Source organism: Nomascus leucogenys, chromosome 2, assembly GCF_006542625.1.
Source record: "Nomascus leucogenys isolate Asia chromosome 2, Asia_NLE_v1, whole genome shotgun sequence".
Taxonomy (NCBI): Eukaryota; Metazoa; Chordata; class Mammalia; order Primates; family Hylobatidae; genus Nomascus; species Nomascus leucogenys.
In genome coordinates, this window is record NC_044382.1 from 64701399 (window position 1) to 64719492 (window position 18094).

At 36.7% G+C, this 18094-nt stretch overlaps 1 protein-coding gene across 1 annotated transcript in view; it reads right to left on the reverse strand.

The window, feature by feature from the left end:
* LPCAT2 (lysophosphatidylcholine acyltransferase 2) overlaps window positions 1–18094 on the reverse strand; it is a 74827-nt gene that overhangs the window by 20275 nt on the left and 36458 nt on the right. Inside the window, exons 9-11 of the mRNA XM_030796906.1 lie at window positions 17642–17724; window positions 13988–14113; window positions 12428–12581 (exon numbers count right to left, since the gene is read on the reverse strand). Of these exons, the coding sequence (XP_030652766.1) occupies window positions 12428–12581; window positions 13988–14113; window positions 17642–17724 (363 nt within the window). The remainder of the gene's footprint in view (window positions 1–12427; window positions 12582–13987; window positions 14114–17641; window positions 17725–18094) is intronic.

Sequence of the window (18094 nt, forward strand, 5' to 3'; positions counted from 1 at the left end):
GTAAATATTTTCTTTCATTATGTAGGTTACCTTTCCACTCTGTTGTTAGTGTCCTTTGATGCACAAAAGTTTAAAATTTGTATGTGGTCATATTTATCTATTTTTCTTTGGCTGCCTGTGCTTTTGGTGTAATATTCAAGAAATCACTGAGAAATCTAGTGTCATGAAGCTTTTCCTCTGTTTTCACCGAAGAGTTTTATAGTTTCAGCTCTTATGTTTAGATCTTTGATCCATTTTGAGTTAACTTTTGTATATGTTAACTTTTGTATATGTGTAAGGTAAGGGTCCAACTTCATTCTTTTGCATGTGGATATATAATTTTCCCAGCACTGTTTGTTGAAAAGACCATCCTTTCCCCACTGAATGGTTTTGGCATTCTTGCTGAAAATCATATGACCATATACACAAGGGTTTACTTCTGGGTTCTCTATTCTATTCCATTGGCTTATATGTCTTTCTTGAAACCAGTGCTGCACTGTTTTGATTAATGTAGGTTTGAAGTAAGGTTTGAAATGAGGAAATGTCAGGCTTTCAACTTTGTTATTCTTCTTCAAGATTGTTTTGGCTATTCAGGGTCCCTTGAAATTCCCTACGAATTTTAGGATTGATTCTTCTATTTTTGTAAAGAAACACTGGGACTTTGAAAAGGATTGCTTTAAATCCGTACATCACTGTGGGAAGCACTGACTCTTAATATTGTCTTCTAATCCTTAAACATGGACTATCTTTCCATTTATTTGTCTCTTCTTCAATTTCTTTCAGCAGCGCTTTGTAGTTTTCAGTGTACAAGTCTTTAGCTTCCTTCTTGAAGTCTATTCCTAAGTATTTTAATTTTTTCTATGCCATTGTAATGGAATTGTTTTCTTAGTTTCCTTTTCAGAATTGTTCATTGTTGGTTTATAAAATGCAACTGATTTTTGTGTGCTGATTCATATCCTGTAACATTGCTAAGTCCCTTAATTAGTTCTGTGTTTTGTATGTGTGAGGGGGGATCTTTGGGGTTTTCTACAAATAAGATCATATCATTTGTTAACAGAGATAATTTTACTTCTTCCTTTCTAATTCATATGCCTCTTATTTCTTTTTCTTGCCTAACTGTTCTGGCGATGATTTCCAATACCACGTTGGTAGAAGCATGAGAGTGGGCATCCTAGTCTTATTCCTGATCTTAGAGGAAAAGCTTTCAGTCTTTCATCACTGAACACAATGTTAGCTACCAGCTTTTCATATATGGTGTTTATGCACTTTCCTTCTAGTTTGTTGTGTGATTTTATCAGGGAAGAGTACCGAATTTTGTCAAATGCATTTTCTGCATCCATTGAGATGATCATGTGATTTTTCCCCTTCATTCTGAGAATATGCTATGTTATATTAACTGATTTTCATATATTGAACCATCTTGCATTCCAGGAATAAATCCCACTTGATCATGGTATATAATACTTTTAATGTCCTGTTGAATTCTGTTTGCTAGCATTTTGTTGATTTTTGCATCCATGTTCATATGGCATATTGGTCTATAGTTTTCTTCTCTCCTAGTGTTTTTATCTGACTTTGGCCTCATGGAATGAATCAGAAAGTATTCCCTCTTCTTTAATTATTTGGAAGAGTTTGAAAAGAACTGGTGTTAATTCTTCTTTCAATGTTCGGTGGAATTTTCCAGTGAAGCCAACTGGTCCTGGGCTATTCTTTGTTGGGAGGTTTTTGGTTACTGATGTAATATCTTTGTTAGTTGTAGGTCTATTAGGTGTTTTACTTCTTCATGATTCAGTCTTGGTAGGTTGTGTAGGAATTTGACAATTTCATCTAGCTTATGCAATCTGTTGGCATACAGTTGTTCATAGTACTCATTCATCATCCTTTTATTTCTGTAAAATTGGTAGCAATGTCTTCTCTTTCATTTCTGGTTTTATGTGTCTGGCTTTTTCCCCCCTCAACAGTATATTTTTGAGATTTGATTTTATGTTTTTAATAAGCATCTTCAGAAGTCAGTCTGTAACAGGTAGCCTGGATAATACTTTGAGAAATCCTACCTTTAATACTAGTTATAGTCAGAGTACAGGTCCTCCAGAGGTTATTGGAAGTTCTATTGGTGAACTTGGGGAAAAGTAGCTAGGACTTAATGATTAAGTCATTATATTACTTAGCATTTGGGGTCTCAATTTCAAATCTTCAAAATGGTAATAATAATATCGCCCTTGCTTACTTCAAATGATTCAATCTGATTTATTATGTATCAGGACTTCAGCTAGTACTTAGGTTACAAAGGTGAATAAAGCAGGATGGCTGTGCTCAAAAATCAAGTAGAACTACAGGAAACTGGTATAATTATAATATGAAGTCTATGTTCACATTTCTACTATTAATACTAATCTATTATATTTGTATATAATATGTTTTAATATTTAGGTTTCATTGAATTCCTCTGAAAGATACAAATGTATTTTAGATAAGGTAAGAAAAATTCAAGAAAAGTTAAGCTAGTTATCCAAGGTCATGCAGCTAGTACACTGTCCTATGATATCAAACCAGTATAGGCACACAAAAAGGGATCAGTGAATTCTTCTGAGGCAAAGGAAAGGAGAACATTTACCTATAGAAGAGATCATGTGTAGGCCTGACTGGAGGCTGAGTCTCAGAGTTCTCCAAATAGATAAGGGATATAAAAGGACAGTCTAGCAAAAATACAGAAGAGCTAAAGAATATGAGGTATTCAAGAGATGGTGAATAGTACAATGTGATGAGACTCTATTGCTAGGAGTGATGAGAGATAAAGAGAGATCAATAAAATGGAATCAGATTGGAAAGGGTTTTGAACTGCTATGTGGCAGAGTCTCACAAGTAATTGTAGAAACTACTGACAGCTCAAATGCAAAGTCAAAAGGAGATTAGATGTGAAATTGCTTTGGAAATTATGTAATTCTAGAATTAAATAATGATTATTCTAGCTATTATTAGGGAGAGAATAGTAGCCAGGGGACATCACTCTGTCCAGGACATGAGAGCAATGTCCTGTCTTCTGCCACACTGAGTGGTTTGTGTAAAACTTTCCAACAACTGATTTTATTTCTCATAGGCACAATGAAATGGCCTCTGTGAACACCAAAAACCAAACGTCTTCTTTAACTACTCAGCAAAAGTATCGCAAAAGAACTGTCTTCCTTTTAGGGAATCACAAGGGGCCATCTGGCTTTAGACAGATTTAAACCCATTCATATAAGCTTCTCTCAGAGAAAATTACATGAACTTTGTTTTTATAATACTGCAAATTAACTTGATAATATCGACTGTCATATAAAATGTGCCTCCTTGTGCCCGTCTGAAGTGTTTTTTTTTGCTGTGGTTTAAATCCAATTCTTCTCATTTATTTTCTGTGAAGATGGAGGGCATTTGGCTAACAGTTTCTCATAAGCCATCATAGAATAAAAGACTATTATTAGATTAACAAGCTTTTTCTCCTCTGGATGATTTAATCCCCTATGGCTATTTATTAGAACATTAATAGCAACCTTAATTGCAGTCTGTGGGAACTCTACCATCCATATCTGCAAAAAAAAAAAAAAGTGTAGGAGGGGAAGAAGCCACATCTGATGGATAATTTAGTCCCAATTTGGGGAACAAAGTTATTAGACTTAAAAAGTACACAATGAGACACAATGTTATTAAAAACTTTATTCAAAATAGTCCAAAAATGGAAACAACCTAAATGTGTACCAACTGGCAAATAGATAAGGAAAATATGATGTATCCACACAAAAGAATACAATTTGGCAATAAAATGATGACTGATACATGCTACAAGATAGATAAACCTTAAAACATTATTCTAAGTGAAAGAAGCCAGACACAAAAGACATACATTATAGGATTCCATTTATATAAAATGTCCAGAAAAGGCAAATCGATAGAGATAGAAAGTTGATTGATGGTTGCCTAGGGCTAGGGGATAAGTAGGTGACAGGAACTAACAGTTAGTGACATAAAAAATCATACTGGGGTGATGGCAATGTTCTAAAACTGCTTGAAAGTTGATGACTGCACAACTTGGTAAATTTACAAAAAAAATTATTGAACTGTATACTTGGGTGAATTAGGATATGTAAAATATGCCTCAAGAGAATTATTTTTTAAAAATAGTGACAGTTTGTAGTAAAAAAGAATACCAAACTAGGAATCCTAGTCTCAGTCCTGCAATTAACCAGCTGTGTGGCCTTGGGCATGTAACTTCCTCTCTTGAGCTGGCAATCTTCTGCAAAATGAAGAAGATGGGCAATTTGATACCCAAAGGTCTGTTTAGCACTGCAATTCTGTGAATCTAGACTTGTGACAGCAACATCATTCTTGTATTTAGTTTCCTTCTGGTGCCTACACCTTTTTATGCTATATATTAATTTAATTTAATCTTTCTTTATCTGGGTCTGGTTCTACAACTTTTAAAGACATGCTCACTTACCCTTATTCCCACTTTGACATATTGTCTGGTGACTGCAACCTATTAAGCACGTTGCTTTCCAAACAGAATTCCAAGGGGAACTGAACCTTGTCTAGTATAACACAGAAGGACTCACAACTCCCATTTTAGATGAAGCCTTTCTGTCAAGTGGGGCTTTCATCTAACTGCAATATGATCTGGACCAGACCTTCCTAATTTGTTGATAAGACTGTCATGTTGGATGAAATCAAAAGCCTTTCTAGAGTCATATAGATGAAATCTATTTCGTTTTCCTTATCATCTTGGACTGTCATTCTGTCATACAGGGAAATTAAATTGGTCTGACACAATTTTCTTTTTACAAAGCCTTGGTCTTTACTTCCTTGTGCTCTTGGAGGAGGCCAGTAATTACTCCCTTGCTCTAGTTTAAAAAGTTACATTTTAATTTTACAGTCTCCTTTCTGTTTCCTCTATGCATCTCCCAAGTATACTTGCACTGAGAAGCCAAAAGTAAAGCATATAATTCTCATGTCTAAATGGACATTTTAGTTAACTACACTCAGACACAGAAAATACTATAATGGACTAAATGGAGGAGTTAAGTGAACCTGAGAATTGAATAGGGAAATACTCAGACATATAGAACCAAACTTTCAAGGCAGCTTATACAACTGAATAGAAAAGTTTATGCATCACACCCAGAAAGTTATAGCCTTTTTTTTTTTTGCAAACTGTATCATATAAGTTGTGGAATAGACTTCATAGAAAATCCTGATTGACGGATTGGAATCAAAATGGTTCTTTTCATGTGAATTATGAAATACTGTATTACATATAAAACCTGAACTGGAAACTTAAAAGATAGAAGACTTTACTGTTTTTTTCCAGTCATTTAAGCCACCTAAGTGCCCTGTCCTAACTCTCAGCATAAGCAGAAAACCTGCACACTACAGCACCCTACCTTCTCTAACAGGAAGGGGCAGGCAAGGATGTTTGTTATTATTGGCACTCAAGATTTAACACTTGAACTAATACCAAGAACAAGAACAGGGCAGACAGGAAAAACTTGGAATAAAGAAACACATTCATTCCACATAATGTGAAACAGTAATAAAACATCTACAGAAGTTTACAATAGCCAAGAAGGCTGGATTGCCAAAGTGCTAAAGTATATACAAACTTTTCCTGTCTAGTATTTAAACAAAGTACATAGTAATGCCAGAAGAACTAAGTACTTGTTAGGAGTAGAAATGGGAAAAATCATGACCATTGTTAAATTTCTTACAGAATGGAAATCATAACCATCTATCTAAATTTTACTAAGGAATAATCTATGATGCACATAATGGTGTTGGTAAAAAGAGAACGTGAGCTCATGCCAGGCTACAGCTTAGAATTAGAAATCAATTTCCTCACTCTTTTCCTCTCATCTGTGAAGATGAATGATACATCATTACTTACAACTATGGGAGGATAGTAACAAGAGCTAGACAGATTAGTCAATAATAAAGAGTCTTAGTGATCCCTTTAAATCAGATGTAGAATACCCACAAATTAATAACAGTCACTATAAGTCAGACTTACAGTGACTTGTAGTAATCCTTCAATCCAGTTCTTAAACCTATGAGCATGCTTTGTTTTCATCAGCTTAGGAAATACAGTAGGGACCAATGAACTACAGCTGGTGGGCCAAATCCAATCTGGGCCTGTTTTATAAATAAAGTTTTATTGGGACACAGTCATGCTATTCATCTATGTATTTTTATGGCCATTTCTGCTCTATAATAGTGGAAATGAATAGTTGTGACAAACACCATGTGGTCTGCAAAGTCAAAAATATTTTCTATCTGGTCCTTTACAGAAAAAGTTTCCTGACTGAAATATAGCTTTGCTGCTAGTGAGTATGGTGACAGTGTTAGATAGAAAATTAAGATGAATGCATCTTGAGATGTAGTGTGGAAGAAATATGACTTGCTTGTGGTAGGAGGTAAGAGACAGATAATCTGGTATACTGGCAAGTTTGCAAAAAAAATTATGCGCTTATAGAAATATGTGAGAACTGTTTTATAGGTACAGAAGATACCACTGCCAGGGCAGCACACAACTGCTGAATAACACGGTGCTGAAGGGGGATAAAATGAACAATGATGTTGTCTGGACATTGCAAGACATTGTTATAACTGTAAAAATGATTGTGCTATAATTAATTCTGATTTAGCCAGTGTAAAAATTTCTTAATCTTGTTAAGTGTCTTTGAATCCCTTCAAGTGTGCTGGCATAATGTCTACTCTTAATCTGAATTGTAAACATAAAAAATGTTGAGAAGCCATTTTTTTAAACCATTGTTTAAGCTCTTAGCTGTCACTCATCTGGACATTTAACTAATCCCCAATGAACCTCTCAACCAGAGAGTTAAGAACACATTCACGAAAATAAAGAAGCAAAATTAAACCTAAAGATGAAAAGGGTCTTTTTTGTTTTTCAAAGATATGAGACCTTTCCAAAGGAAATTATCCCAAACTAGTGAACTATGCCATGCTTTGGATCATGAATACCACATTTCTGTTGGGCCTTCAAACTCTCTGCCATCAAATATCTGAGAATGTAAAGACATGTTAGAAGGAGCTAATAGCATATTTTTGTAGGATAAATTGAGACAAAAACAAAAAACATTATGAAGTTTTTGTAGACTAACCAAGAATGTAGGTGGGAAGAAAAAGTAAAGGAATGGTGGGGAGATATTGAGGTTTTCCCTCCATCCCCCAAATGCCAACCGCAACAGCATTAGACTTGAGGAAAGACAAGAAAAGAAAAGAAGAAAGGGGGAAAGGAGGATAAAGTGGGAAGGGAACAGGCGAAGGGCTTATGGGAGCATTTTTCCACTGCAGGAATGTCTAGCTGCTGAAAGAGCAACAGGGACACCTTACCTTTTCTCTTTCCCATCCTTCCTCCCCTTCCTCCCATTGTGTACTTAGATTAGCAAGATAAACTACCCTGAAAGAAACAAACTACGGAGCTGCTGAAATTTCTTGCCTTTCTCATCAAACGTCCCTCTGCTAAATCACTCACAGAGACTGACAAAGCAAGCCTAGCATGGAAAGTGGGTATGTAGATAAGGTGTGGCATCAATTGCACAATTCAGCTTCTCAAAACAAAGTAAATCTTCACAGGCACAGACATTCAAGTGTGTTCAGAACAGAAAGAGAGAGAGAGGAAGACAGAGAGAGAGACAGAGACAGAGAGAGAAAGGAAAAAGGAAAAAGGAAGGCAAGAAAGGTGAAAATGCATTAATCATTAATTCTCCGGACTATTTTCTCTACCTTCCAGTATGTTGGAGATCAAAAGAAAAGTGCTTTGAAGAACGGTTACGGTTTATATCTAAACCTCAGACATATCATACAAAGAAGTAAAACAAACAAACAACATCAAAAAAACCCCCACAATTATAAAATAATATGTCAGCCTACCAAATCAGTTCATGCGAAAATGCGGTAACCAAATAGGCTACAAAGGCTCATCAGTCTTCCAACTGCCTGGGCAAATTGTTATCTCTAGTCTGAGTTAGTCAATCAGCTAGCTGGCAGTTATTTTAAACTTTGGTTTATATCCCCTTCGCCACTCAAATCTTCCTATACTCAACAGTGCTGTACAAACAATGAGGGTGTTGGCAGGTATCATCAATCATCAAAGACAGAATTGGTGTCACAGCAATTCTTTTTTTTTTTTTTTTTTTTGAGACGGAGTCTCGCTCTGTCGCCCAGGCTGGAGTGCAGTGGCGCAATCTTGGCTCACTGCAAGCTCTGCCTCATGGGTTCACGCCATTCTCCTGCCTCAGCCTCCTGAGTAGCTGGGACTACAGGTGCCTGCAACCACGCCCAGCTAATTTTTTTTGTATTTTTAGTAGAGACGGGATTTCACCGTGTTAGCCAGGATGGTCTCGATCTCCTGACCTTGTGATCCGCCCGCCTCGGCCTCCCAAAGTGCTGGGATTACAGGCGTGAGCCACCGCGCCTGGCCCTGGTGTCATAACAATTCTGTAACTGCTAGCTATAATAGTTTGGCACCTGAAGGACAGGGCAAGCTCTACAGATATTATTTTTAATTTTGATTAAAAATCCTGATGAGCACAATGTCTAAGATATGCTATAAACTTCATCCTTTGTCCCTGTTTCATGTCCCTTCCTATTTCCCTATCTCCTGTCCTGGTTTGTACATCCCTGCCATGTTCTTTCCCATCACTAGTTTCATATATATAGAAATTTTATTTAAAATTACTTGCATGGTTTCTAAAACCATAGTGGAAAATGCTATATAAATCTCAGAAATATTAGTAATCATACAAGTAAAAAGGTACCTCTAATTTTCCAACTTGCGCAGTTACATCCAATAATTTACTTGTGGCTGGAGTGGTAACTCATGCCTGTAATCCCAGAACTTTGGGAGGCCAAGTTGGGTGGATCACCTGAGGTCAGGAGTTCAAGACCAGCCTGGCCAACATGGTGAAGCCTTGTCTCTACTAAAAATATAAAAATTAGCCAGGTGTAGGAGTGCATGCCTGTAATCCCAGCTACTTGGGAGGCTGAGGCAGGAGAATCACTTGGACCCGGGAGGCAGAGGTTGCAGTGAGCTGAGATCACGCCACTGCACTACAGCCTGGGTGACAGGGTGATATTCAGTCTCAAGAAAAAAAACAAACAATAAGTTACTTCTTTCTTCCCCTAAATCTTCATTGCACTTTATAGTAGTACTGCTGCAGTCATACAACAGTATTTCATAGATGAGGACAAATTATTTCTATGCTCCATGCAAGCCCAGAAGAGAGGTCCAGGCACTAAACCTAAAGGAAGGTTGCTTAACAGCATCTTGTTAAAGAATAGTTCATCTATGAGATCACAGAATAAGTCATTAGAAGAATTTAGTGTGCTCTGGGAAAAAAGAAAAAAGCCCTGGTTATTTTGGTCATCAAGCCATGTTTTCTTTACAAACTACTTTTTTTCCCAACAGTAAATATAAAACTGGAACTTTTGCTACATGCCAAGATGGATGGAATCTTTAGCCAGCCTATCATTCTCGACTATAACTAGAAACTTTGAACAAAATACAAAAAGCAGCTACTTCTGGACAAAATACCGTAAGAGGATGATTGGTGAGGAAAGTCAAAACTTGAAGAACAACTAGTAAGGCTGTAAAACCATGGAGGCCACTTAAAGTAAGACATTATTAAACTGTTGAAAGAAAAGAACAGTCAACTCAGAATTCTAAATACAAGCATATCTCATGTTACTGTTCTTTGCTTTACTGCACTTCACAGATAATGTATTTTTTGTAACAATTTGAAGATTTGTAACAACCCTGCATGAGCAAGTCTATCAGTGCCATTTTTCCAACAGCACGTGCTCACTTCATGTCTTCATGTCACGTGTTGATAATTCTCCTAATATTTCAAAAAAGTTGTTATTATTATATCTGCTATGGTGATCTATAATTTGTGATCTTTGATGCTACTATTATAATTGCTTTGGAGCACTACAAACTCTGCCCATGTAAGATGGCAAACTTAATTGATAAATGTGTGTGTTCTGATTGTTCCATGGACTGACTGGCCATTCCCAGTCTTGCTTCCTCTCCTTGGTCCTCCCTGTTCCCTGGACACAACAATACTGAAATTAGGCCGAGTAATAACCCTACGACGGCCTCTAAGTGTTCAGGTGACATAAATGGTTGTACATTTCTTACTTTACATCAAAAGCTAGAAATGATTAAGCTTAGTGAGGAAGGCATGTCAAAAGCCCAGACAGGCCAAGAGCTAGGTCTCTTGCATCAAACAGCCAAGTTGTGAATGCAAAGGAAAGTTCTTGAAAATTAAAAGTGCTACCCCAGTGAACACACAAATGATAAGAAAGTGAAACAGTCTTATTGCTGTTATGAAGAAAGTTTGAATAGCCTGGATAGAAGGTCAAAGCCACAATATTTTGTTAAGCCAAAGCCTAATCCAGAATAAGGCTCTAACTCTCTTCAATTCTGTGAAGGCTGAGAGAGGTGAGGGAGCTGCAGAAGAAAAGATTGAAGCTAGCAGAGGTTGGTTCATGAGGTTCAAGAAAAGAAGTTGTCTCCATAACATAAAAGTGCAAGATACAGCAGCAAGTGCTGATGGAGAAGCTGCAGCAAGTTATCCAGAAAATCTAGCTAAGGTAATTGGTGAAGATTTTCAATGTAGATGAAATGGCCTTTTAATGAAAGAAAATGCCATCTAAGACTTTCATACCTAGAGAGAAATCAATGCCTGGCTTCAAGGCTTCAAAAGACAGGCTGATCCTTTTGTTAGGGCCTAATACAGTGGGTGGCTTTAAGTTGAAGCCAATGCTCATTTGCCATTCTGAAAATCCAAAGGCCCTTATACATTATGTTAAATCTACTCTGTCTGTGTTCTGTAAATGGAACAACAAAGCCTGGATGACTGCACATTTGTTCATAGGATGATTTAAAGATTATTTTAAGAACATTGTTGAGACCTACTGCTCAGGAAAAAAAGATTCCTTTCAAAATATTACTGCTCACTGAGAATGCACCTAGTTACCCAAGAGCTCTGATGGAGATATAGAAGGAGGCTAATGTTGTTTTCATGCCTGCTAACACAACATCCGTTCTGCCACCCATAGATCAAGGAGTAATTTCGACTCTGAAGCCTTATTAAGAAATGCTGTAAGGCTATAGCTGCCATAAGAAATGCTATAAGACTATATAGCTGCCGTAGCTAGTGATTCTTCTGGTGGATTTGGGTAAAGTAAATTAAAAACCTTTTGGAAAAGATTCACCATTCTAGAAGCCATTAAGAACATTCATGATTCATGGAAGGAGGTCAAAATATCAACATTAATGGGAGTTTGGAGGAACCCAACTGCAACCCTTATGGATGACTTTGAGGGGCTCAAGACCTCAGTGGAGGAAGTAAATGCAGCTGTGGAAATGGCAAGAGAACTAGAATTAAAAACGGAGCCTGAAGATGTGACTGAAATGCTGCAATCTCATGATAAAACTTGAATGGATAAGATGCTTCTTATGGATGAGCAAAGAAAGTGGTTTATTGCAATGGAAACTACTCCTGATGAAGATGCTGTGAACATTGTTAAAATGACAACAATTGATTTAGACTGTTACATGAACTTAGTTGATAAAGCATTGGCAGGGTTTGAGAGGACTGACTGCAATTTTGAAAGAAGTTCTACTGTGGTAAAATGTTATAAAATAGCATCGAATACATCGAATACCACAAAAATATCTTTTTTTTTTTTTTTTTTAAGAGATGGAGCTTCTCTCTTGTTGCCCAGCTGAAGTGCAATGGCGTGAACTCGGCCCATTGCAACCTTTGCCTCCCAGGTTCAAGCAATTCTCCTGCCTCAGCCTCCCAAGTAGCTGGGATTACAGGCATGTACCACCAAGCCCAGCTAATTTTTGTATTTTTAGTTGAGACAGGGTTTCACCATGTTGGTCAAGCTGTTCTCAAATTCCTGACCTCAGGAAATCCACCCACTTGGCCTCCCAAACTGCTGGGATTACAGCTGGAAGTCTAAAACCTTCAGAATAAAATTCTAAACACCCATGTCATTAATGTATGAGTTTTGACATAAATTTTAAAATTCCTTCCAGTTCCATACCACAAATGTGGTTATATGGTCACAATGTTTATTTCTGACCTGGTATTTAAAATAATAGATACATATATTATTTTATATCATATTATACTAAAATAATAGATATATGATATATGATATTTTATTATATTATATATGACAGTATAATAAATGTTACAATATGCACACACAATTATTAATATTACTATTAAGGAGAAAAAAACAAAATCATGCAATTAAACCATAGGCTCAGCCTTGATTCTTCTAACACTGACTTGTCAACTTTTTCAAATTGCCTACCATATTGATTTACTCACTGTAGGACTGACAGAGTAAAAATGTGAAAGATTAAATTTTAACATACCCTGTCAAAGAGTGCAAAAAGTTGTCTCAAGACATCTGAAACAGGCAACTTTAAATACGTGGCGAATTCTTCAATTCCAATTCTTCCTCCTTTTGAGGAACTCGCAATAGATGCATATTCATCCAAATGCTTACGAACACCATCCCAATCTAATCTAAACAAACAAGGAATTATAGATACATGTTATTAGCCCTTTACAATTCACATGGACATTTTACGATCATTATTTTACTAATAATGTATCTAAGAGAAAAATATTTTAAGTGTTAAATTTGTAAAGGAGAATAAAATAGGTACTTAAAAGCACATATTCAACATATATGCAGGCATTTAATCTTTTAAAGGATACTTGTATAACTGACAATTATCTCAAATATCTCAGGGAAAGAAAAGTAAATAAAAAGAAGAACATTGTAGTGGAATAATAAATTATTCATGAGAAGAAAATAAAAAAGCAAATATTTTAAATCTAAACATTACTTAGTGAGTCTATAGTATGTATTAAGTTTTTAAAGATGAAATAACAATTCTTGCTTTCAAGAAGCTTTCAGGCTGATAATGAATTCATATTTCACAAAATGTTATGATAGGGGGATTCATTAGACTATACACATGTCCTCCAAGATTAGTTACGAAAAACCATGGTGATAAAACACTGGAAAATGCACTGTAGCTTACATCATATCCTACCTTTGCTTTGTTGAATTAAACAAATGACCTAACATATACTTCTTAACCCAATTTCAGTGGCTAACTAAACTTTTTAAATCTACAGAACATTATAACCATAATATGCAAACAAAAGCAAAACATTTTTGTTATCTTACAATATAAATAATATTTTCTATATCAGTTATCAAAATATTATACTTTAATACTGAACTTTGATATAGTAATTGGTTCTTCAGCTCCTTCATAGACAGGATGTTAATTAATAAATTCTGCAAATTCCAGATAGGGCTGAGAACAGAATGAACTGCAATAAGGGTAGAGGGAGGTTGAGGGTTACACCTTTTATAGCAAATAGCTCAACAAGAATGTTCTCAATGGTTTAAACTAGATCTAAAGAGCACGAAGAAGATTTTTGCCTTTTTTTTAAAAATAGGTATCCAGAAAAAAAGGCAGATCTAGGGCAAGTATTTAATATTCAGTGATGGTAAGAATTGCAACTATACAAATCAATTCATGTTTCTCATGTGAAGTTCTGACTACCACATGCCAGTATCATCTAATGATGCTGTCCTTGTAAGAAGGTGGCAGGATTAACTTCTCTGAGCCACTAACTCCCTCTGAGTAGGGAGGCAGATCTGTGTGGATCCACATTCATTATCCCTTGGTCTCCTCCTGTGACCAGTGCACATATCTCTGAGTTAACTGTTCTTGAAAAAGCAAAAGTAGATGAATAAAATGTGAGATAAATTCACAACTCTGACTTTCCCAATATACACCAAGTGGGAACTAGAGCTAAGCATTAACAAAGCAGGAGAAAATAAACAGATAGGATTTCAGATCCCTTTTGGACAACTTTATGAAAGTGTAGTCATTTTAAAATACACTTACTTCAATTTCCGGCTAATTTTAGTAAATTCCACCAGCCCAGCTTCCATAGGCAATGTTAGCTGTCCTGCTGAAATCATCAATCTGCAATCTTCATAGGTATGATCTGTTACTGGTATTCCCAGAGCTCTAAAAGTATTAAGAAGCAAACTAAAATTCATTTTTTTTAAAAAAGTAATCATATTTCACTAGGCTTTAACTGGTTCCAAACAACAGCAAATGAAAAAGTATTTACTACTTTTTAAACCAGTAACTCTCGCTTTTCTTGACAAAGAGACATGTTTCTCCATTTCTTCGCAGACTTACTAAGGATTAAGTTAATCTTCTTATATCTACATGCTTCTGTCTGTGTAGCTGATAATTTTTGCTTTGTGTTTTAACTATAATAATAATAATAGTTGCTTTCAGTCTCATGGAAAGTAATTAGAAGACTTAGGTTCAAGTCCTAGTGGAGTTTTTTTACCAGCTGTGGATGAAGCCTCACTTTTCTCATCTGTACATAGGAGTGAATACTATCCTTATTCCAAATGGTTACTGTAAGGACAAAAAAAGAATGCCTGTGGAGGGTACTGTTTAAACAGATAAATGGAGCCTCACACAGTGCCTCACACCTGTAATCCCAGCACTTTGGGAGGCCAACACAGGCAGATCACTTGAGGCCAGGAGTTTGAGACCAGCTTGGCCAACATGGTGAAACCCCATCTCTACTAAAAATACAAAAATTACGTGGGTGTGGTGGTGGCACACCTGTAGTCTCAGCTACTCAGGAGGCTGAGGCAGGGGAACTGCTTAAACCCAGGAGGCAGAGGTTGCGTGAGCTGAGACTGCACCACTGCACTCCAGCCTGGGTGACAGAGGGAGACCCCATATCAAAAAATAAATAAAATAAAATAAACAGACAAATGGCATTTGTATATAGTGTAAGTAAGCAATCTATTCAAATTGCTAGCTGTCTATGTTTTTCATCTTTTATAGCTAGAGATCACCTTCTTGCTACATGGCAATCTTCCAAAAATACTGAAGCAAAAGATACTTCTTCTAAACCTAAACATCCTCCATCCTTAAGGGAAAGTATAACTCCTAGCTCCTACTTCACTACTCACAGATTAAATGATAGTGAATTAGATTTGAAAAAAATACATATTTATAAGAACTGGAAAAACACTGAATACCAAAAAAAAGGTGCAGTACATGAGATAAAGATTCCTCTTCACTAAATTTTTATTCACAAATATTCAGTGAAAACCATAAAATTATGTCTTTAAACTGCATTGGATTTTGTTGAATCATTGCTAGAAACATTACATTTTCAATGAATAGAATCAGAATAAAACATATTTTTGGCCAGATGCGGTGGCTCACGCCAGTAATCCCAGCACTTTGGGAGGCCAAGGCAGGCGGATCACCCGAGGTCAGGAGTTCGAGACCAGCCTGGCCAACATGGCAAAACCCCATCTTTACTAAAAATACAAAAATTCGCTGGGCATGATGGTGGGCGCCTGTAATCCCAGCTACTCGGGAGGTTGAGGCAGGAGAATCACTTGAACCCAGGAGGCGGAGGTTGCAGTGAGCCGAGATCGTGCCATTGCACTCCAGCCTGAGTGACAGAGCAAGACTCTGTCTCAAAAAAACAACAACAACAAAAGCAAAAAAAAATTTCTTTCTATCTAAAATATTTTTTCTAAGCTCTTTGATTAATAAGTGTTGTGGTATAAAAATATATAAGATGGAAAATTAAATTTTAAAATATTTTGGGACTTATAATAATAAACAGTACAGTATAATAGTTAAGAGCTTGGGCTTTGGCAACAGGAAATGTGGATTTGAGTTCTAGCCCAGACAGTCACTACCTAGTGTGACTTTGGGCAAACTACTCACCTCCCCAAGTCAGCTTTCTTACTTATATCATAGAGTTGATGTAAAGATAATGTTAAATAACTTAAGTTGAGGGCCTACCACAGTACTTGTGTCTTCAAATGCTTTTATCATACACTTTCCTACTTGAGTCTCCTAATAATCAAAACCATGAGAAAGACAAGGCAATGATTTTAACTCCCATTTCACATGTGAGGAGAAGGGGATTTGGAGGAGACTTGTCCAAAGTTGTGCAGCTAATCAAGGTCTTTCTTACTCTTTATCACAAGTCATTATTACCTCCGCACCTTTGAATTCAGAAAAAGGCTGTCTAAACAAATCCCTTCTCTTGTTTCTAAGCACAATTTGGGAAGCCAAAATATCTGATATAAGTTCTCTCCATTTTTTTTTTTCTTTTTTGAGACGGAGTTTCGTTCATCGCCCAGGCTGGAGTGCAGTGGCATGAAAACTTGGCTCACTGCAACCTCTACCTCCCAGGTTCCAGCAATTCTCCTGCCTCAGCCTCCTGAGTAGCTGGGATTACAGGCGCTTGCCACAATGCCTGGCTAATTTTTGTATTTTTAATAGAGACAGGGTTTCACCATGTTGGCCAGGCTGGTCTCGAGCTCCTGACCTTGTGATCCACCCACCTCGGCCTCCCAAAGTGCTGGGATTACAAGTGTGAGTCACCGCACCCAGCCCAGTTCTCTCAATTTCTAATAATTGTCTTGCTTTCTACCTTTTGGATATAAGCTGGCATGAAAACATAAGAAAGGAAGAGAAGGAAATAACATAAAAACTAACTTTGTAGCTGATCTAGAAACTAGATAAAACAAGCACTTCTATATACACTTCTATATACATTTAATAGCAAACTTTTTGCCAAACATTTATTCTATTTTGAAAAGTTATTCTGCAGAAAAATATTAAGATACATATATTAGAATAAAACATATACTTATAGAGACACACATACATATACGTATATACATGGCTGGCTATATATATGAAATCTGGCTGTACAGCTAAATTCAGCTATGAAGCTAAATTCAGAGTTCTCATTGAATTTTTACTAAGAGAATAAACACTGCTGGTCTATTAGCTCCAAACCTACCACTGGGAATGACGGAGGTGGTGTGTGGGAAGAGGGTGCACACCTGGAGGGCTCTGAGGCTACCTGGGTGGTGGTATAGTATAATACATTCTTTCATTACAAGATAGGGGGTGATTTATCTAGTCAGAATGGCCAGTTAGAACTCCCTTATGTGCAGGAAAATATTAACCTTATGTTTTATAGTTTCTAAATCCTAATTTATAGCCATCCGTGAAGAGGTGTCTTTTTCCCTCTTCTATGCATCTCTTTTTGCATTGCAAACTTTCTCTTTTTTGGTGCTATAGTCAGTAATGCCTTAGAAACACTCATCCTTGGGCAGCTATATGAAGGTCGAAGGGATAGAAGGTGGGCCACGGCAGGAACCACTGAGATCATCACAAGGCTCAACTGACAGTGGCGGGCCAGCTTAGGAGAATCCACCCTGTGCAAGGCACTGGCTGGTCTTTTCTGGTTATTGTATGCTCTCCAGTCTTTCCGGTAAAGATTATTTCCTTATTTGTGGTATGCAGCTGGGGAAAATATTTATAGATTGTTATACTGACCTCATCCTGGGCACATTATCTTACCTATCAAAATGAGTTGAGGAACGAGGCCTTCAGGGGTTAAAAAAAATCCTTAAAATGAGTTAAACGACATGTGCAAATAATTTTCAAATTATTTATGAGTTACAATCAAATATAGACACTTACTCTGCCATTAAATTCCGGACTTTATTGGCAAAAAGGACAGGATCATTTTTTTCTTCATCATTTGGTACTTGAACTGGCATAAACTGAAAGACAAATATACCTTTCCATAACAATGTCTTAAGCCTAAGACATTAAATGCCAAGTAAATTAATTTATACATTATCAATATATTAAATCATCTACCTTTCTAGAACATAGGTTATATGAGGTAATGGGGCACTGGGCTTGTACTCAGGAGATCTGTTTCTAAGCCCTGGGTCTGCTTGTGTGTTAACTAGTATGTCATTTAACTTTGCTGAACCATCTCCTCAACTCTAAAAAGAGGGCTAAGATCACCACTTCCCTGGTGATTGTGAGGGTGAAACAAGCCAGTGTCTGGAATTCTGGAAGTGTAAAGCTGTAGCTACTAAGATCTTTCTTCTCAAGCTGCATTTTCTACTACTCCCATCGCTT